Source organism: Vombatus ursinus, unplaced genomic scaffold (genome assembly GCF_900497805.2).
Source record: "Vombatus ursinus unplaced genomic scaffold, bare-nosed wombat genome assembly UNPS02014959.1, whole genome shotgun sequence".
NCBI classification, from domain to species: Eukaryota; Metazoa; Chordata; class Mammalia; order Diprotodontia; family Vombatidae; genus Vombatus; species Vombatus ursinus.
The window spans coordinates 502,384-522,785 of record NW_020954737.1 but is presented as its reverse complement, the minus strand read 5'-3'; the positions used below and the strand labels follow the sequence as shown (position 1 = coordinate 522,785).

Genomic DNA, 20,402 nt, shown 5'->3' with positions numbered 1-20,402 from the left:
ACATCCAAGACGAGATTAGCTTTGGAAAGAGAAGGGCCAACTCTTCCCGAGACTTCAGGGAAAAATGAAATTTGCACCAGACAAATTTTGAGGTAGAAAGGAGAAGGGAAAACAATCTGGGCACAAAGCCAAATGTATCCAGCTGAGGGTAAATAAGCAAGAGTAAATTGAGAAGAATTTCCCACCCTAGTGGGCATTGAAATGCTATCACGGAAGCATAACAAATAGCAGGGTAAGGAAAGTAGTTGAGAGAGATCAAAGCATTCATCAGTAGTGATGGCAGCCATTCACTTCTACTACCCCATCACTGATGTGGTGCTTCCTTTTCTCCATCTCTCCCACAAAAGGATTCTGACTTTACCTGTCTCTGGAAAGGGCACGTAAAGCGTGATTCAGCAGACACAATTCCTAGACTTAATGTATTTGGAGAACACTTGCAACATCCTGTGTTCTTTATGACAATATCTAATTTCCTTTAGTATATAGTTTCTTTTGAAGATTACCAAAAAAAATGACTTAAAATGGAACAAAGAAATCATATGATTATATTCAATAGATGCAGAAAATGCTTTTGACAAAATACAACACTCATTCCTGTTAAAAGCACTTGAAAGCATAGGTATAAATGGGTTTTTCCTTAAATGATAAGAAGCATCTACCTAAAACCATCAGCAAACATTATTTGTAATGGGGATAAGCTGGAAGCCTTCCCAGTAACATCAGGAGTGAAACAAGGATGCCCATTCTCACCATTATTCTTCAATATTGTATTCGAAATGCTAATAATAAGAGAAGAAACAGAAATTGAAGGAATCAAAATAGACAATGAGCTAATATCTCTTTTTGCAGGTGATATACTTGGAAAATCCTAGAGATTCAACTAAAAAACTAGTTGAAAAAATTTTAGCAAAGTAGTAGGTTATAAAATAAACCCACATAAATCATCAGCGTTTCTATATATCACCAACAAAACCATGTAAGAAGAGATACCCCAGGCAAAGAATTGGAAATTGAGAGGATGCTCATCAATTGGGGAATGGCTGAACAAGTTGTGGTATAGGAATGTAATGGAATACTGTTATGCTATAAGAAATGATGAACAGGCTGACTTTGGAAAAACCTGGAAAGACTTGTATGGTCTGATGCTGAGTGAAGTGAGCAGAACCAAGAGAACATTGTACATGATAACAGCCACGTTGTGCGATGACTAATATTGATAAACTTAACTCTTCCCAGCAATACAAGGATTTAAGACTTCTCCAATGGCCTCATGATGGAAAATGCCTTCCACATCCAAAGAAAGAACTATGGAGTTTGAATGCAGATCGAAGCATACTATTTGCTATTTTTTTTTCTTCTGTTGAGTTTTGTTTCCTCTTTCTGGTTTTAACTCTTACTTACAACATGACTAATATGAAAATATGTTTAATAGGAACGTATATGTATAGCCTATATCAGATTGTGCACCATCTTGGGAGGGTGGTGGGTAGGAAGGGGGAGAAAAATTTTAAACTCAAAAGCATATGGAAGTGATTGTGATAAATCAAAATAAATTAATAAAAAATAAAAAAAAGAAGAGATACCCCATTTAAAATAACCTGAGACAGCATAAAATACCTGCAAGTATACCTGCCAAAACAAACCCAGGAACTACATGAACGTAATCATAAAATACTTTTTAGACAAATAAAATTAGATTAAATAAGTGGAAAGAAATATTAATTGTTTATGGGTGGGCAGAGCCAATATAATAAAAATTACAATTCTACCTAAATTAATTAGTTCAATGCCATTCCCATTAAATTACTAAAAATTATTTTATTTAGCTAGAAAAAAGCAGTAAAATTCATTTGGAAGAACAAAAGTATATAAAAAGAATTAATGAAAAAAATGTAAAGGAGGGAGGTTTGGAAGTACCAGATCTTAAACTATATTATAAAGTACTAATTATGAAAACAATCTGGTACTGGCTAAGGAATAGAAAGGTGGATCAGTGGAACAGAGTAGAAGTAAAATAAATAGTAGTAAACGATTATAGTAACCATGTGTTTGACAATTGTAAAAATTTAAGTTTTAGGGATAAGAATTCACGAGTAAAAATTGTTGAGAAAACTGGAAAACAGTTGAGCAGAAATTGGGTATAGACCAATATCTTATACCATTTACCAAGATAAGGTTAAAATGGATACATGACCTAGATAGAAAGAGAGATACTACAAGAAAATATGAAGAACATGGAACATATTACCTATCAAATTTATGGATAGGAGAAGAATTTATGAATAAACAAAAGATAAAGAGCATTGTGAGATGTCAAATGGATAATTTTAATTATATTAAATTAAAAGGCTTTTGTACAAATAAAACTAATGTATCTAAGATTTGAAGGAAAGCAGAAAATTGAGAAAAAAATTTTATAAACAGTTTCTCAGATAAAGATCTCATAACTCAAACACATAGAGAATTTTGTTGAATTTATAAGAATGAATCATTTCACAATTGATAAAAGATCAAAAGAATAAGAATAGGCAGTTTTTTGATGAAGAAATCAAAGGTATCTATGGTCATATGAAAAAATGTTCTAAATCATTGATTAGAGAAATACAAAATTAAAACAACTTTGATACATCATCTCAGATTGGCTAACATGATAGAAAGGGAAAATGACAAATGTTGGAGAGGATGTGGAAAAATTTGAACATGAATGCACTGTTGGTGGAACTGTGAACTGATTGAATCATTTTGGAGAGCAATCTGGCATTATGCCCAAAGAGTTATAAAACTGTGTATACCGTTTGATCCATCAATACTACTGTTTGTTTCTCAAGTTGATCAAGGAAAAAGGAAAAGAACCTATGTGTTATAAAATATTTATAGTAGCTCTCTTTGTGGTGATACAGAACTGGAAATTGAGGGCATACCTATCAATTGGGGAATGGCTAAACAGGTTGTGGTATATAATTGTGTTGGGATACTATTATACTATAAGAAATGATGAGCAGGTTGATTTTGAAAAACATAGTAAGACTTGCATGAAATAATGAAGAGTGAAATGAGCTAAACCAAAAGAATATTCTATACAGTAGCAGCAATATTGTTCAAAAAATAACTCTGAATGACTGAGTTATCTTGAGTATATAAATATTCAGATTAGCTACAAAGGACCTAGGAAGAAAGATGCTATCACCTCCAGAGAAAGAACTGTGTCAAATGGGGGCCTTCTCTAGTGTGGGGTGGAGAGGAAGGGAAGGAGACAGTTTGAAACTTGAAAATGTAACCCACGAAAATTAAATTTTAAAAAATGGGACAAATATCCCATCTATTTACTACTAATTTGGTGTTTAATAAAAATCTGAGAGTCTTAGCCAATGAGAAGGTCCTTGATAACAACAGAACTTTAAACTGCAGATGTTGAAGTGCCTCTTCTCACTTCATGAACAACCCATCTGTGTGCTTCACTGTTCCAAAAATTTCTGTGGGATCTTTAGTGACCATAAATTTCAAGTGCTCTGAGACCTGTCTTCCATAAAAAGAATATGTCTTTTTATGTTTTGTATTACTTCTTACCACATTGTGTTTTTAGGCTAGCAGTGACTTCGAAGAAGGTACCATTTACTGTGTCAACAGCAGGCTTTCTCTTAGGAATTACTCACTTGTGAAATCAGATATAATCTCACAGCTCAGGATTAACACTGAAAGGCACTACTTAGTCATGTCATTTAAAGTCTCTTCAAGACAGGAAGTATTTATGGAGCATCTAACTACTATGTGCCTAGAATTTGCTGTGGAAGTTTCAGTGGAAGCATATGACGTGGTCCTGTCTTCAAAGGACTTATACTTATACCTCCATTGCATATAGTTGGAGGATTGAAAGGGAGATGTACATAAAACCACTTGAGAATTATAGAAGGTGCTATCTAATAAAGTACTAACTTGAATATCATAAAATCTTAGTTATCTAGAACTCACAGTCAAGAAGTTGTTCTGATCGTCTAGATAACTAAGAGATAACAAGTGCCAATACTTTTCCAAAGTTGTAACCATTTAAGATGTAAACTTTACTCATGTGTATGTTTTCCTATCTTCATAAACAGAGGATAATAAATCTACTTTAACCTTTCATTGATAGCACAGAGTTATCACAATGACCATCAATTGTTATACTGTAATACAATGATAATAATGCATTATATTTGCATAGCTGTTGATAAATTTACAAAGCACTTTCATTTGTGTGTGTTATTTCATTTCACGGAATCATAGGCCTTTAGATTTGGAGGTCATCTACTTCACTCCAGTCATCGAAACCATATTTGAATGTCTTCAGCAGCAAAACTAGCACTAATAATATAGCTAACATTTATATAGTGATTTAAAGTTTACAAAGTACTTTATAAATCTTTAATTCATTTGATTCTCACAACAACTCTGTGAGGTTGGTGCTGTTATTACCCCTATTTTACAGATGAAGAAACTGAAAATTAGAGAAGTTAAATGACTTGTTAAAGGTCACACAGCTTATATGTGTCTGAGGTAGGACTTAAAAAAATACTTTTAAAAAGTATTCTGAAGTGGGAATCTTTCTCACTCCAAGTGCAGGACTTTGCCTCACAAAGTACCACCAATTTTATTTTTCAACAACTCTTAATTGTTGTCTTCCTTCATATTAAGCCAGATGCTTTTTTCCCATGACTTCTTCCCATTGATTACAGTTCAGTTTCAGCACCAAGCAGAATAAGTGTATCTTTCACCATGATTTCTGATCCATCCACCCTACATTTTTCCCCGGGCCATCACCCCTGCATTGACTATACTCTCCACACTTTCCTTTCTCCAGGACTTGGGTGAACCAGTTCCTATCTACACTATTCTCTGCACTCTAATCCCTTTATCTTCTTGTCCCAAACCCCAGCTAAAGATTATTTTCGACAAGACTTAATGGGACTACATGTTATTTTAAAAAATTTTTTATTCATTTTAATTTATGGAATAAAACAAGCATTTCCTTAACATAGCATACTTTTAAAAAAAAGATGGCTGCCCATGAAACTGTGAATCTGTCATGTACAACTTGCTATTCTTTTTAAATAGATAATATTATCATGTAAATTTTTTCCTTCTTTTTTTCCCTTCCCTTCACCCCCCTCAAGATGGCTAACATTAGACACAAATATGTATGTATATGTAAAATCATTCTATGCATACTTTTATTTATAGTTCTTTCTCTGGATGCAGATAGGGGCTATATATATTATTGATAGCACTCTTCAAGTATTTGAAGAAATGTCATGTAGGAGAGGGATTATACCTGTCCTGCTTGGCCCCAGTGCGTAGAACTGGGGACGGTATTGAGACCTGCAGAAAGGCCATCCAAAGGTGGGATAGACTACCTCTGGAAGCAGTGGGCTGCCAGTCACTGGAGGTCTAAAAGTGGAGGCTGAGTGTCTATTTTATCAGGGATGTTGTAGATTCCTGCTTAGGGCTTGCACTCAGTGAGCACTCTGCAGCTCTTTTAAGATCTGATGTTTTGAGTTTCCCAGAGAGGTTAGGTTGCCAGGTAGCTGAGTTCTGAAAAGATGAAGTTGACTATCTCATCAAATACTAAAGGATGGTATATAATATAAACCTTAGTTTTTGAATTTAGTGTGCCCATAAATAAATTTATTACCTTTCTCCCAACACCTGCTGCTCTTCTGACTTCCATCTTCTGTCACTAACACCACCAAATCACTCCTTTCTGTCTCCCAGAACTTTTAACGTGGGTATTCTCCAAGGTTCTGTCTCCACCCTTCTTTCTCTAAATTCTGTCTCTTGGCAATCTGTTCACTTGCATAGCTTCAGCTATTACCTCTATGATCCTTTATCTCTAGCCTTGAGGTACATGGTGGGAGAACTGAATTCCAGATCCTATTATCTACATTTGAAACCTGGATTTTTTTTTTTTTTTTTGTAATAAGGAAATTTACTCACAATGGAGTGGTGGTTCTATAGGGTACAATTAGGAAGAAGCATAAATCAAAGAACTATGTGAAGAGGCAGCTGGGTATAGTAGAGCCATAAGATCAGGGTTACAGTCTTGGTGCCACCATTTATTTGTGGTAGACCCTTGGTCAAGTCACTTAATCTTGTCTTTATCCAGTTTTCCTAATTTGTAAAAGGGAGGTAATGACACTTGCCCTGCCTACCTCATAGGACTGTTATGAGCATCAAATGCGATGGTATATCTAAAAATGCTTAGTAACCTTAAAGTGTTATATACATGTAAGTCATTATTTAATAGTTACTGTAGTTCCTTATTTGACTTATCAGGTTCATGACTATAAGGAAGGAACACCAGAAGAAAAGACCTTCTATATTGAATTGTGGGATGTTGGAGGGTCGGTGGGCGGTGCCAGCAGCGTGAAAAGCACACGTGCAGTGTTCTTCAACTCCGTAAATGGTAAAGTATTTGTTTTTTTCAATCCCCAGTATGCACTGGAATTAGAAATCATCTGACATAGAACACCAGGTGACCTTAGAGGGTCATATTCGTTCAGTAAAGAATGTTTGTTCATCAAATGCCTAGTGTAATTGGTTTGAACTTGAAACTTAAGGACCAGCACAGTTTTGTGGATCTTGAATTTCCCTACATATGTTATAGCATCAAACCATTTACTTTGCCTTAGTACTTCCATCTTTTTAGTTGTCATTTAGTTTCACTCATGTTCAACTCTTCGTGACCCCATTTGGGGTTTTCTTGGCAGAGATACTGCAATGGTTTGCCATTTCCTTCTTCAGTTCATTTTGCAGATGAGGAAAATGAAGCAAAAAGGTTAAGTGTCTTGTCCAGAGTCACACAACTGGTAAGTGTCTGAGGTCAGATTTAAACTCAGGTCTTCCTGATTCCAGGCCCAGCACTCTATCCACTGTGCCACCGAGCTACCCTTATTTCCATTTATCATTCTCATTACTTTACCTTGAGATTAAAATGAGATTTAATTCTTTTTTTTAAATAAATTTTTACTGATAACTTTTGTATACCACCAAAATTTCTCCTGGTTTTCCACCCCCCTCTCAGAGCCCTGTGCCATGTAACAGGTATTTTTTTTTTTTAAGAAAAAGGTAAAAGAGGGGGGAAATAAGCAAAAAATGATTAATACATTGAAAACCTCTAAGAACATGTGCAGTGTACCACACCTGTGGACCTACCATTTCTGCAGAGAAGTGAAGTGGAAGTGCCATGAAGTTTAATTCTTTAAAAAAAAAAAAAAAAGACAGAAACTTTCCTATGACCCTCCTAGGCTCCATCTCATATCACTCTTCCCTTTCACTGCCAAACTTATTGAAAAAGTTTGTTGTTGTTTTTGTTTTTTATTCCACATCTGATGCCTCTAAATCTTCACCACTCATTTCCTCTTCAGTTTCCCTCCTATTTCAGTCTGGTTTCTATCCCCACCATTCTCACAATCCCACAGTAATCTCAAAAGTCAATGATGAATTCCCGATTGCCAAATCTGAAGGCTTTCTTTTTTCCCACCAGGGCATTATTTTTCCTTTACTCCTCTGTAGCATTTGGCTGTTGACCACTATTGACCTTTCTTTGGATTTTTTCCCTCCAGGGCTTCAGAAAGACCTTACTTTAGTGGTTCTCCTTAAGTGAGACTTCACCAATTCCTGCTTTGACACCTTCACTACATCTCCACTCTTTCCCATTCAAACCCATTGGTATGGCTGTTCTCCAAGATTTTGTCCTTGTCCCTTTGTGCTCTTGGCACTCTGTTCTTCTGTTGATCTCATTATCTCCTCTTGGCAGGTAACTGAGCCCCAAACCCATACTTCCGACTGTGTATAGAATATTTCTACCTAGATGTGTCTTTCCCAGCAGCACTTTGAACCCAACATTTGAGCTTCTGATATTTCCTCAAAAACCTACTGCTCCTGATGGTATTTTTTTTTTGTCAGTAAACTGTCATTCACCCAACCTCTTGTGTTTGAAACTTCATTATCCTTGACTCTTCCCTGTCCTTCACATGATGTATTCAATTAGTCAGAAAGTCCTTTGATTCTAACTCTACAGAATCCCTTGAATCTCTCCTCTCTTCTCCATTTCCATTGTTGTGATCTTCTTGCTTCCAGTCTCGGAATTCACCCTCCAGTTGATCTTTGATACCATTGCCTCATTGATTTTCCTTATGCATGGATCTGTTTGTGTCATTCATTCCTCTCTTAAAACCCTTCAGTGGGTCTCTGTTGTCTTCTGAATAAAAGTTCAGTTTAAACCAAGCACTTTACACAATATGGCCTACTCTACCTTTCCAACTTTATATGTTCCCCTTTAAGTACTTCATGCGTCCTTCATAGGCACACTGCACTACTGGCTGTCACCACACACCACACACTTTTGCAACTTGGTTAATACTGTTCCCGATGCCTGGAATATCTTTTCTTCTCCTTCTCTAAACAACCAAGCCCTGTCTTCGTGTGATGGTTGAATTCCTGTATGTCCTTTAAAGTGCAGCTCAGATGCTGCCTTCTTCATGTATATTTTCCTGATTCATCCAGTCAATAATGATCTCTTCCTCCTCAAGTTTCACATAGTACTGTGTACCTCACTTGCCTTTACTGTCTATTTTGTAATATAGTTATTTATGTATGTCTTCCTTACATATATTGTCAGTTCCATAAGGGCAGGAATTCTGTCTTATCTAAAATTAATCCCTACCAATTTTAGACCAGGACCTAACACAGTGCTGTGCACACATCATTAGATATTTTGTTGTTGTTTATTGAATTTAATGGGAGCCAAAGGTACCCTGAAGCCAAATTACAGTTATTGACACAGGTTTGCTGACCACAGAGTCCTTCGCTGACCTGTAGTTACCCAAGTGTCCCTGGTTTCCCAGAAGATTTGTACCTTTTTGTTAGAACACATAGCTCTTTATAGACTGTGCCATACCTACATTCAAGTAGCATCTCTCAAGCATCTACTGCTTGTGTAGACTTAGAGAAAAATGCTGTAAGGGGTACCAAAAAAAAGTAAAGGACGGTACTTGCCCTTTTAGGAACTTATGTAAGAATATAGGAATTACCACATTGGGTACCCCATAACCCACCAATCCCAGCCTCTAACAAGTGGCACGGCCAATTGGAGGCATTAAACTTACATGGATCCACTATAAAAACAACAAGGCAGCATATATTTTGTGAATGATCATGGTATAGAGATATATAGAACTATTGAGAAAAGATAAAATAAAACAATAGCCAAAGGATAAGCTTCTTAGAAGAGATGAATCTTAGGGGTGGCTAGGTGATGCAGTGGATAAAGCTCCAGCCTTGGAGCCGGGAGGACCTGAGTTCAAATCCAGCTTCAGACACTTGACACTAACTAGCTGTGCGACCTTGGGCAAGTCACTTAACCCCAATTGCCTCACCAAAAAAAAAAAAAGAAAGAAAAGAAGAGTTGAATCTTACCCCATGCTCCCCAGGGAGTGATGAGCTTAGATTCTGTCAGATTATTATATAGTTATCTCTTTCACATTGTGGGGCTCAGGGGCATAGCACCCCTGCAATCTGGAAAATCTGTGTAAAACTTCTTGGCCCTCCCGTCATACCAGAGAAGAAGTCTGAATTTTGTCTTTTTCATTTATGAGAGGTTCACAGTACCTTATTGTAAAATTTGAGTTGATGGTATACAATGCTATATACTTTCTGTATTTCTAAATTTCTAAACTTTTTCTGTGTCATCTGCTGGTCTTCACTTGTTGTCTGCAGCTTCCGCAAAATTCCCAAAAGATGCCCAAATTTTTATGCCAACTCACAGTATATTGAAACCACAATGGGGAAAGTTATGATGTGGAAAGGATAGCTGTAATGAATCATCACCAATAGGGACACTTGGCTATCTGCCTTGTTGTCAGCCATTTGTTAGTTATCCATTATGGGAACTCCATGTGAGTAACTTCCTCCAGTGTTTCAGGCCACACCTTCTTTGTAGCACACAGGTGAGGAAGCTCCCTGGGGCATTGAGAGTGACTTGTCCAGGGTCATACAGTAATACATGCGAAAGGGGAGATTCAAACTCAGGTCTTTCTGACTATTCACTCTCTATGCACTACATTTTGCTGCCATTCCTTACTCATACTAGGGGCTTAATAAATGTTTGAATTAAATTGAATGCTAAGACCCACATTCAAATACTAAAAAAACTTTACAAAATTTTCATTAGCAAAGCATATGGTCCTGGTTTCAAAAAAAGAAACTTGTCTGGATATGTGAATCTGTCTTTTTCTCTTTTATTTTTGCAGATGAAAGTCAAAGTAGTTTCTGGATTTCTTTTTATCTATTACTTTGGTATGCCTTTTATACCCCTGGTGAAAAGCAAGTTCCCTAAGTTCAAGGACAATTTGATTTTTTTTTTTTTTGTCTTTGATCATGCTTTGTATCTAGGAGGTACTTAAGTTTATTAAATTGAGTTATTTTTGTCCATTTTAATCTTTAATCTTAGTCATCAGAAAAGTCCCTTGATATCTTTTTTCTTATTCTTTCGTTGTGTTTTTGGCATATTTCCCCAAATGCATTCACTTGTTCTTCTCATTCAAATCTGTTTTTCAGCTCCAGATTCATAAAAAAGCAGTAACACATATCTTTACCGTGCTGTAATGAGATTCAGCAGTGATCCGCAGGCCTACCCTAGGCAAACAACATATAAAAAAATGGTTTTGAAGATCAGAAAGGGGCAGAAAATTCTGCCCTCCATGCTTTGCCCATTTGGAATTGATGGTACCACTGTGCCTGGAGTGGATGAGATTTTTCAGTTTTTTATGCACTTCTGGATTATGGACAAAAGTGGTAAAGCTGAGAGTTGAGGTGTGACCTATTGGCATCCTACCAACTTGCTGTATTCTCTCATATTATTTTTTCCCTCAAAAACAATTAGGCCAGACCATTGAATTTATAATGAGCAATAGTTCTTTCCTATGAATTATCATCTCACCTATAGCCACTAGTTGTCAGTGATCTTTTTTTCTTTCTCTGTCTTACTGGGAATAGAAACAAAAAACAAAAACTTTGCCTGTTTTTTTAAGGACCTTGACAGATTCTACTTTTTAACTAATTCTACTTTTGCATATTTCTTAGCTTCATTGATCCTACATTCTGAATTTTTCATATTTTTCTCACAAATTCATTAATGTTTACACTTCTTAGATTTTTTCTTTACCCTTGTATACACCTTTTGCTCTTTTAAATTCAACTCTGAAATATAGTATTACTGTAGAAAATGTTAGTTCTAAATGTAAGAAGTATTAAGAATGGACTTTTTGAACTAATTTGATTCAAGTTAAATGTACTATATCTTATTAGCTAAAGAATAGCAGTCTCTTCTCTATTTCTATCCCTTCTGCCTCTTTCCTCCCTTGGCAGTTGGCAAACAGCTTAGCTGTTAGTGTCAGAAGACATTGGCCCTACTCTCAGCTCCACTGCTTTACTAACTGACCATGGCCAAGTCATGACCATGAGCTTTACTTTTCCTATCTGTTAAATGAGCATAATAGTACTTACCCTAACTCCCACACAGGGTTGTTGTGAGGAACATGCCCTGTAAACCATATAAATGTGAACTGTTATTTTTCTTATAAACCAATATCAGATTAATAAGGTTTTGTTTTATGATGTCACTTTTTAAAAAATTATTGTAGTATTAATAGTACCTGTGTATGGCATAGCGCTTTAAATACCTAATAGGTACTCAATAAATGCCCTTTGGGTATAAATTCTTGGTTTCAGTCTTTTCTAGTTCTCTTTAATGATGAGGTGGACACTGCAGCTATTGAATGTCATTACCTCAGCCTTCACAGATCAGTGAAGCTATAAAAATAACAATCTAATTACTTAAGGAAGAGGTTTTAAATGAGTTTAAAACACTTTTTTATGAAGGAACCTTTTCTTAGTTTAGAATTTTATTAAATTCCTTAATAAAAGGATTTGTTCTATGAAGTTTGGATTCAGTCAAAAGGCTGCACCCAAGGACCTAGAAAGCCACATGTGGCCTCAAGGCTGCAGGTTCCCCACCTCTGGTTTAGCGTGTTGAATCAGATACTAGGATTCTCAACTCATGAGGCAATAGCATATTGGGATTAGTGGAGTTTAGGAGCAAAAGGAGCCATGACATTACTGGTAATTTTTTTCCTATTGCATTTTAGGCATTATTTTAGTCCATGACTTAACGAATAAGAAGTCATCTCAGAATTTATATCGTTGGTCATTGGAAGCTGTCAACAGAGATTTGGTCCCAAGTGGCGTCTTAGTTACCAATGGGTAAGTATGTAGTTTTTAGACAAGAAATTACTCGAACTTCAGGTTGTTATCTTCTTTACCTGTTGCATTCAAGTGTTAAGGTAACTTCAAGCATATTCTCTGCAAAAACATTTATACATTTGTTTGAAGAACAAGGCTAATTTTTTTAAGGCCTTGTTTTTTTATATATGAACATCTAAGGTTTATATGAAAATAAGAGATGTCACGTGACCAACAAGATGGAGAACTAGATCCTCAAAACATCTCAAACCTTTCCAGAATAGGAATTAGGTACAAGAGATATTAAAGCAATTTCAGCTGTCCTCACGGGCTAGGACACCAGGAACCCTAACAAGGTAACAATCCACTGAATTAATAGCACAGAACTAACATGCTCCCTCGTCACCTGCCCCATTGTCCACCACACTCTAACAGGGTTACAGGAGCTAACCCACAGGCTTGCACCAGAGCTCACTTCTGTCCTCTCCTCCCTCCTCCCAGTGCCACAGAAAGCCAAAAGGCAGAAGCCTGTTGTTGCAGGGACTACAGTGCATTAGCACCCTGTCCTGCCGTTACAGTCAGCCAGAGGACTGAGGAATAGAGGGAACCAGAGCATGACACTTGTGTGTGACTGTGCAGCACTCCAGTAAGCTGTGGGGAGAAAACCCAACATCCAGCTGAGGTCAGCTTTGTCACTCCACATGTCATTGGAGGAGGACATTGAGGCTGGTGAAGCATGAATTTCCCAGTGTGGATGGAGGCCGAGATGGCTTTGAGGTCCAGCCCCCAGAGACTATCAAAGGGGAGGTAGTCAGAAAATGAGCAGTAGGGGAAAATAAGGGAAAAAAGACTGAAATTACCAGAAATCTCAGGAGGAAGAACAGTCGGTTAAAGACCTTGAGCATAAACAGATAAACTGAAGGGAAGGCGCTAATAACAGAAGGAAATGTGGTCTCCAGATCAGCTAAACAAGTCCAGAAATCTGTGACTAAATATTGCAAGACAAAAGAAAATGAATCAATTCCTGATGATACAGAAGAACCTGTGGATTCTCAAGAGAGTGTGGAACCATAGCAACAGGTTCCTAAATGGTTTAAAAGAGAAATAGGAATTGTAAAAGCAGAATTTATGACTTACACAGCAGAAATAATTGGCAGAATAGAAGAATTTGAATCCACGGTGGCAAGTCTCACCAAAGAAACAAAAGAGAGAATAACTTAACAGGAATGCAAATACATCGAAATGAAGGATGACCTGGAAGAGTAAAAGAATAAAAAGCAATAATGTTAGACGAAAACACGATCTCCATACAAGCAAAACAGGAAATGTATATATCTTAAGGATTACAGATAACATGACAAGTCAAAAAATCTGAACACTATAATGCAAGAAACATTACAGGAAAACCGCGTAGAACTTCTACACAGAGGGGAGAAAATACTAATCAAAAGAATCAACAGATGACCAAAAAAAAAAAAAAAACCCATGCTGCAAACTCCAAGACAAGTAGTGTTGAAATTTAATAATTCCAATAACAAATTCTGCAAGCAACCAGGAGAAATGCCTTCAAATATAAAAGAAAGGAAATTTGAATAACAAGACTATTTTGCACACCCCATAAACTGCAAGAAGCAATGAAATTTGTTCCAGAGAGCAAAAGAGCTCAAGATGCAACCCAACATGATGTACCCTGCAAACCCAAGCGTAACGAATAATGAAAAGAGATGGGTGTTCAGTAACAAGGAGGTATTCAGAGCCTTCCTAGAAATTAACCGGAACTGACCAGATTATTTGCTTTGATGACAGATATGCCAGAAAGGTAAACAAACACCACAACCAAGCACAACAACCGAAAAACTATTATGAGATTTCTTTCTAAAAGTACACAAGGAGATAACAGTGAAAGCAAACAGAAGTGACAGTAGAGACACAGACCTGAAATGTCATGGATTAATCACCACCCTGCCTACCGATCAGTTGTTTTTTTTTGTTTTTTTTTTTGTTTTTTTTTGTGGGACTGAGTTATAGAATGAGAGAGTGCATAAAAGGGGAGAAGGGAGGAAGAAGATAGAAGGAAATGTGATGAAGCTTAATCTAGGTAAAGGTTATCAGTCAAGAGAAAACAACTGTCATCTCTCAGGAGGAAGACAGCCTGGAGAAGAATGAGTGAGGAAGCAAAAGGGGGCATCAAAAGGGGAAATTTTGTTTTAGTGGTAAAAGAGGATCTCACTAAAGAATACTCTCATGGAGGAAGAAAAATATTCTGTAAGGGGAGATGGGACCTTTGGATATAATCCGGGCACATGGATATAATATCCAGGGATTTGGTGCTTAGAGAGACCATTCAGCCTGCTCAGACCACTCAGGACAAGGAGATTCATAGCTCCAGAAGCAGCACCCACAGCAGTGGGAGGGTGTGTACCTAGAGAATGTTCATGGCAAATGGGGGGGGGAGGGGGAGGAGAGTGCCATGGAGAGCAAAGGCTAGTAATTAACTGCACTCTCTGGAATGTAGGAATATTCCTACCATTGGGCAATATCTTTTCTGTTACCTGTAGGAATTGTTTTGGTTTTTTGTTTTTTGGTTTGTTTTTTTTTTCTAAAAGTATACTGGGGGAAAAAAGCTACAAGACCATAACATGGAAACTCTTTAAGAGAAGGAATCAGAAATACATACTTTTGAAACTTTAACTCCATGTGGGTACAGAGATTAAAGAATGACTAAATAAGTATAAGGCCCATGAATCAAAGAATAAAAGCCTGGGAGAGACAGAAAGGGAAGATTAATAATGAAGAGAACAAGGGAAAGAAATGCTTTTTTAAGAAAAAGGCTCAGAAAATGAAATTTTAAAAACTAAATAACAAAACAAGTTGATGGAAAGGAAAGGGAATTTTACTTGGCTACTTACCTGAGAGGAGAAAAAAAGTAAAGAATTAAGTAACTAGATAAAGGAAAGAAAAAAGAAACTAATAAGTCAAGCAAAACTCCAAAAAGGGGGGAAAGCTAACAAAAGGGAACAGGGAGGGGTAAAGGTAGAATAGAGTTGCCTTAAAGTAGATTAAGCTGAAATGCCTAAAGAGACATGGTATTTTATTTACAAAGGAAGAGGAGGAAAAAAAAATCCTAATTTGGAAAAAAAAAAACACAAATAGAGGGAAATGTAAACCTAAATCTCATAATCTTAAATGATAGAAAAAATCTGATAAAATGAAAAAGTGACAGTGTAGATAAGGAAACAAAGCCCCACAATCTGTTGCTTTCTTACAAGAAATGCACTTTAACTGTGTCAAATCAGGAGTCATCTTGGGGAGGGAGAAGGGGAAGGAGGGGAAGAAAAATTTAAAACTCAAAAGCTTATGGAAGTGATTGTTGATAAATTGAAATAAATTAATTTTTTTTTAAAAATGTAATGCATTTTAAAAACAGAATTACACAAAGTAAAAATAAAAGGATGAAAAAAATTTACTATGCATCAGATGAATCCAGAAAAACATAAGTTGTACTCATTCTATCTGACAAGGCGAAAACAAATATTCACAACTTTGAAAGGGATAAATAAAGAAACCACATTATACTGGAAGGAACTATAGTCAACAAGTCAATATCAGCATTAAACTTACATGCTCCAATTAACTAAATTCGCAAAAGGAAATTACCTGAACTACAAGAAGACATAGATAGTGATACAGTAGTGGCTGGAGGCTTCAGTGTCTTGCTCTCAGTTTTGGATGCATCTGAAAAAGAATAAACTGATGAGAAAATATAAAATTGAACAAATTTTCCGGAGAAATAAGAGCTAAAAGACCAATGGTGTCTTCTAAGTGGGCCTGCTAAAGAATATACATAATCCTCAGCACCACATGGAGCTTTTACAAAAAATTGACCATGTTGTTAGGGCACAGAAATAATACAAATAAAATGTGAAAAGGCAGAAATAACAAACATCCTTTACAGACCACAAACAAAAGATAGACACTCAAATGGAGACTTAATGAAATCCTAAATGGGGAGTGGATCAAAGAACAAATCATAGAAACAATAATTATGTGAAAAAAAAGTTATAATGATGTAACAACATACCAAAATTTCTGAGATGCCACTTAAGCAATCCTCAGGGAAGAAATCATATCCTTATAAAAATACATTAACAGAATAGAAAAAGAGGACTAATAAATTGAATATGCATTTAAAAATTAGAAAACCAACAAATAAATTTAAAATAAGCATAATAAGAGGTTGTTTTAAAAATTAGAAGAGAAATAGAAGAACTAGAAATAAAAAAAAACCTTTTGAAATGATAAAACTGAAAACTGGTTCTTTGAAATCTCTAATAAAATTGATGAAACTTAAGCCAATTTGATTAAATAGAGACCAGAAAATTAAATCAACAGAATAGCAAAGGAGCAAGGTGAAACCACAACAAAACCAGAAAAAATGAAAAGCATAATCAGAACATAGTTTGCACAATTATATGGTAATAAAACTGAAAACACAGACACACAAATTGTGGAATTTCTTCAAAATGTAAAATACACAATCTAACAGAAGACTGAAAAGACTAAATACCCTCTGAGGAAAAGAAATAAGGGCTTGGCTATAAAGGAACTGCTGAAGGAAAAATTCCTGGTCCTGGTAGAATCACAGCAGAATTCTATCAAACTTTTAATGAGCAATTAGTAGCAATACTGTACAAGTTATTCTCAAAAATGGAGGAAGAGAGCACTGTATGTAATTCCTTTTATTAGAAAAATATAGTCCTAATATCTAAACCTGAGAAGAATAATATGCAAGAGAACTACAGATAAATGTCACCAGTGAATATTGATTCAGAAAAAATAAACAGAATCTGGTCATAGAGTTTACCATGAATCATTTAAGAAACCATTCATGATGACTGAATTGGATTTATACCAGGGATGACTCAACACTAGGAAAATAATCTACATAATTAATCCTATTAAAACCAACATCCAAAACCACATGATTATCTCAATAGATGTGGAAAAAGACTTTGCCAAAGTCCTATGCTCCTTTATGCTAAAAACTTTACAAAGTAGTTCAGATAAAAGAAGAGATTTGTTGATGATACCATGGTTTATTTAGAATATCTTGGGAATCAGTAAAGATACTGAGACAGTTAAAAACTCCATCAGCATTGCAGACTACATAATAAGCCCTCAAAAATCAACAGCTTTTTTATATAATAATAACAGAATCTAAGAGGCAGTAATAGAAAAGGAAATTCCATTTCAAGTAGCTACAAAATGTATTAAGTATCTGGGGATCACTTTAACAGAGCAGACAAAGTACACGTATAGATTCAGTTACAAAGTGCTCCTTAAAGAAATAAACAACTTAAGCAGCTGAAGGAACATTCAGTACTTACAGCAAGACTATGCCAATATAATAAAAATAACTATACCACTAGAGTAAATTTAGACTTAAGAGTTTTACCAATCAAATTACAAAAGGAATCCTTTATAGAATCTAATATAATAAAAACAAAATTCATTTGGAAAAATGATCTCACTACTGGGCTTATGCACCAAGGAAGTCAAAGACACCAAAATCTAATATATGCATAGCCAGATTCTTTGTGGTAACAAAGAAGTGGAAACAAATTGGGTGCTCATTGATTGGGGAATGGATAAAAATCTGTAATATGAATGTAATGGAATATTCTTCTGCAGTTAAAAGAAATGACAAATATGAAAGATTCAGAGAAACAAGGAGAGTTTTATGAGAGAATTGTCTCAGAGAGGAAAATAAGCAGAACTGAAAGATCCATATACATACACATTGATTACAACATTGTAAATGAAAAAAAAAATCACTAAAAAGAAGTTGAATTCTGAACAATTGAAAAAAAATGACAAAGGATCCAGGAAACACATAGTGAAACATACCTTCTCAGCTGAGGGACTACTGGGGTAGAACATTGTATACATAGTCAGATATAGTCACTGTATAAAGTGTTTTTCTTTGTCAAAAGGTGGGGTTCAGTCTAGTCCAGGAAAGGGCTTTTTTGGAGGGGGGGTGTCTTTTTCCCAGGGGTTATTGATGGGGTGACGTCAATAAAATGTATTTTGAAAAAGTGGAACATGAGGTGGGAAAAAGGGGGTGAGGGACAGCATTACTTGAAAGACTTCTTGAAGAAGATAATATTTTTGTCAAAAGGATTAATAGGAATTTTTCAGGTGTCAAGGAATGTAGCTGAGTCACTGTGAGTGCATTCCTGCTTAGTTGTCCAGGAGACATCAGTGAAAGTATAACAGGGAGATGGGCTTGTCTGAGATGATTTGTCATGGATGGAATTTTTGGTAGGGAGTAAATAAGAATGTGTATGTGATATGGGGGGAATATGTGTCATGGACTAAAAAGGAAAAGGGGGAAATTGAGGACAAACACAACACTTCAATGATTAATAAGGCAAATCACAGTTTCACACCTTGTCTCTCAAATCAGTGCTTATGTTATAAGTAAGAGTCAAAGGTCTCTAGCAGTAATTAGCTATGATGTGATGAGAAGGATTTTAATGTTTTTAGAAGGTAGATTACAAACAGTAGAACTCATAAATAAAGGCTGGCCAGTCATGGGGCTTTCAAATTTCTGAAAATTATTGTTTGGTATAGTGTTTCAGTAAGTTTGACTATCCCTGATTCAGATATTTAAAAAAAAAAAAAGAAGGAAGGAAAAGAGAGAGAGGAAGGAAGGAAGAAAGAAAAGGAAAAGAACTGAAGAAAAGGGGAAACTGTACTCAATTTGGCTGTATTGACTGGTTTATTGATTTACTGACACAAGCCAGCCTGAGTTGTCTTGAAACTCTATTTCTGCTGACTTAGTTTTTGCTTGTAACATATTTTTTAAAATCCACACCTGGCTTATCTTTCATACATAGAAAGAACTTAGATAATGTGGTGCTCCATCTTTCTTTCCAGCAAAATAAAACAACATTTATATCATTCTTTTGCCTTTGGGTGAATTCAGTAAATAACCCTTTTTTCAGACCCGAAGGACACTGATGTTTTCTGATCATTTTCTTAGTGCTTGGATGTCAATACAAGTTTGCTTTCTAGTTATAAATTACCCCCTTTTTGTATTCAATCTTTGTCCCAGTTTTATAAGATCATAGATTTAGAACTAGAAAGGATCTTAGATCTGTTCTATCTCCCTCTGTTTTATAAATGAGGAAACTGAAACTGAGACCCAGAGAAGCTTAGTGGCTTTTCCAGAGCTACAAAACCATTTTTAATAGGTATGCAAAACTAATGATGTGGAGACACAGCCTCTCTCTATCATCTGTCCATTGTGCATTCCCAAATGAATCCCTGGTAGCTTGTCACTTTCCCCTATGGCACAGAGGTAGAGTAGCCGTAACAGGATCTTGGGTATTCTTGGAAGCATAATGTGAATTTCCCATCTTGGTGCTATACTTCAAAACCCCTTAGCTTATACTTTCAAATATTAGGATGTCTCCAAGTAACTGTGAAAATACTCCATAGCCAAAATTCTGGGCATAATTCCTGGATGAAATCTTCTTCTGAGTCAGCATTCAAGAATAATGATAATTAGTAATAATTATTATTATTATCATCAGTTATATAGTACCAAGCATGTGCCAGGCACTGTGTAAGCACTTTGAAAATATTATCTCATTTGATCCTTGCAACAACTTTGGAAGGTAAGTGCTATTATTATCCCCATTTTACAGATGAGGAAATGGAGGCAAATAGAGATTAAATAATTCAGAATACAGTTAGTATCTGAGGCTGGATTTGAATTCAGCTCTTCCTGATTCCAGGTCCAGGGGACTCTATCCACTGCATCACCCAGCTGCCTAACAATAAGTAAACAATAAGATGCCTGTCAATCATCCTGTTTTCATTGGTTTAAGCACTTTGACTCTAGGTCATCTCTTGGGCCCACATAAGTCTAGTAGATCTGTATTTCTCAAATTTTGTTTCACTCATCGCTCTATGAGGTTCTGCAGATATGTTTGTTTTAAATCATATAGCCAAAAAGTTGGCTGCTTATTATCATTGAATGCACTACATAATCACTTGAATGTATGTGGGCAGCCTGGCAAAATCATGTTGGTTGGGGGAGGGTGGCAAAATATTAAGGT

General features: G+C 35.9%; 1 protein-coding gene across 1 annotated transcript in view; it reads left to right on the top strand.

Annotated features, from left to right (window-relative positions):
* Window positions 1-20,402, top strand: part of RABL3 (RAB, member of RAS oncogene family like 3) — a 58,222-nt gene that overhangs the window by 18,636 nt on the left and 19,184 nt on the right. Inside the window, exons 3-4 of the mRNA XM_027845128.1 lie at window positions 6,310-6,439; window positions 12,183-12,297. Of these exons, the coding sequence (XP_027700929.1) occupies window positions 6,310-6,439; window positions 12,183-12,297 (245 nt within the window). The remainder of the gene's footprint in view (window positions 1-6,309; window positions 6,440-12,182; window positions 12,298-20,402) is intronic.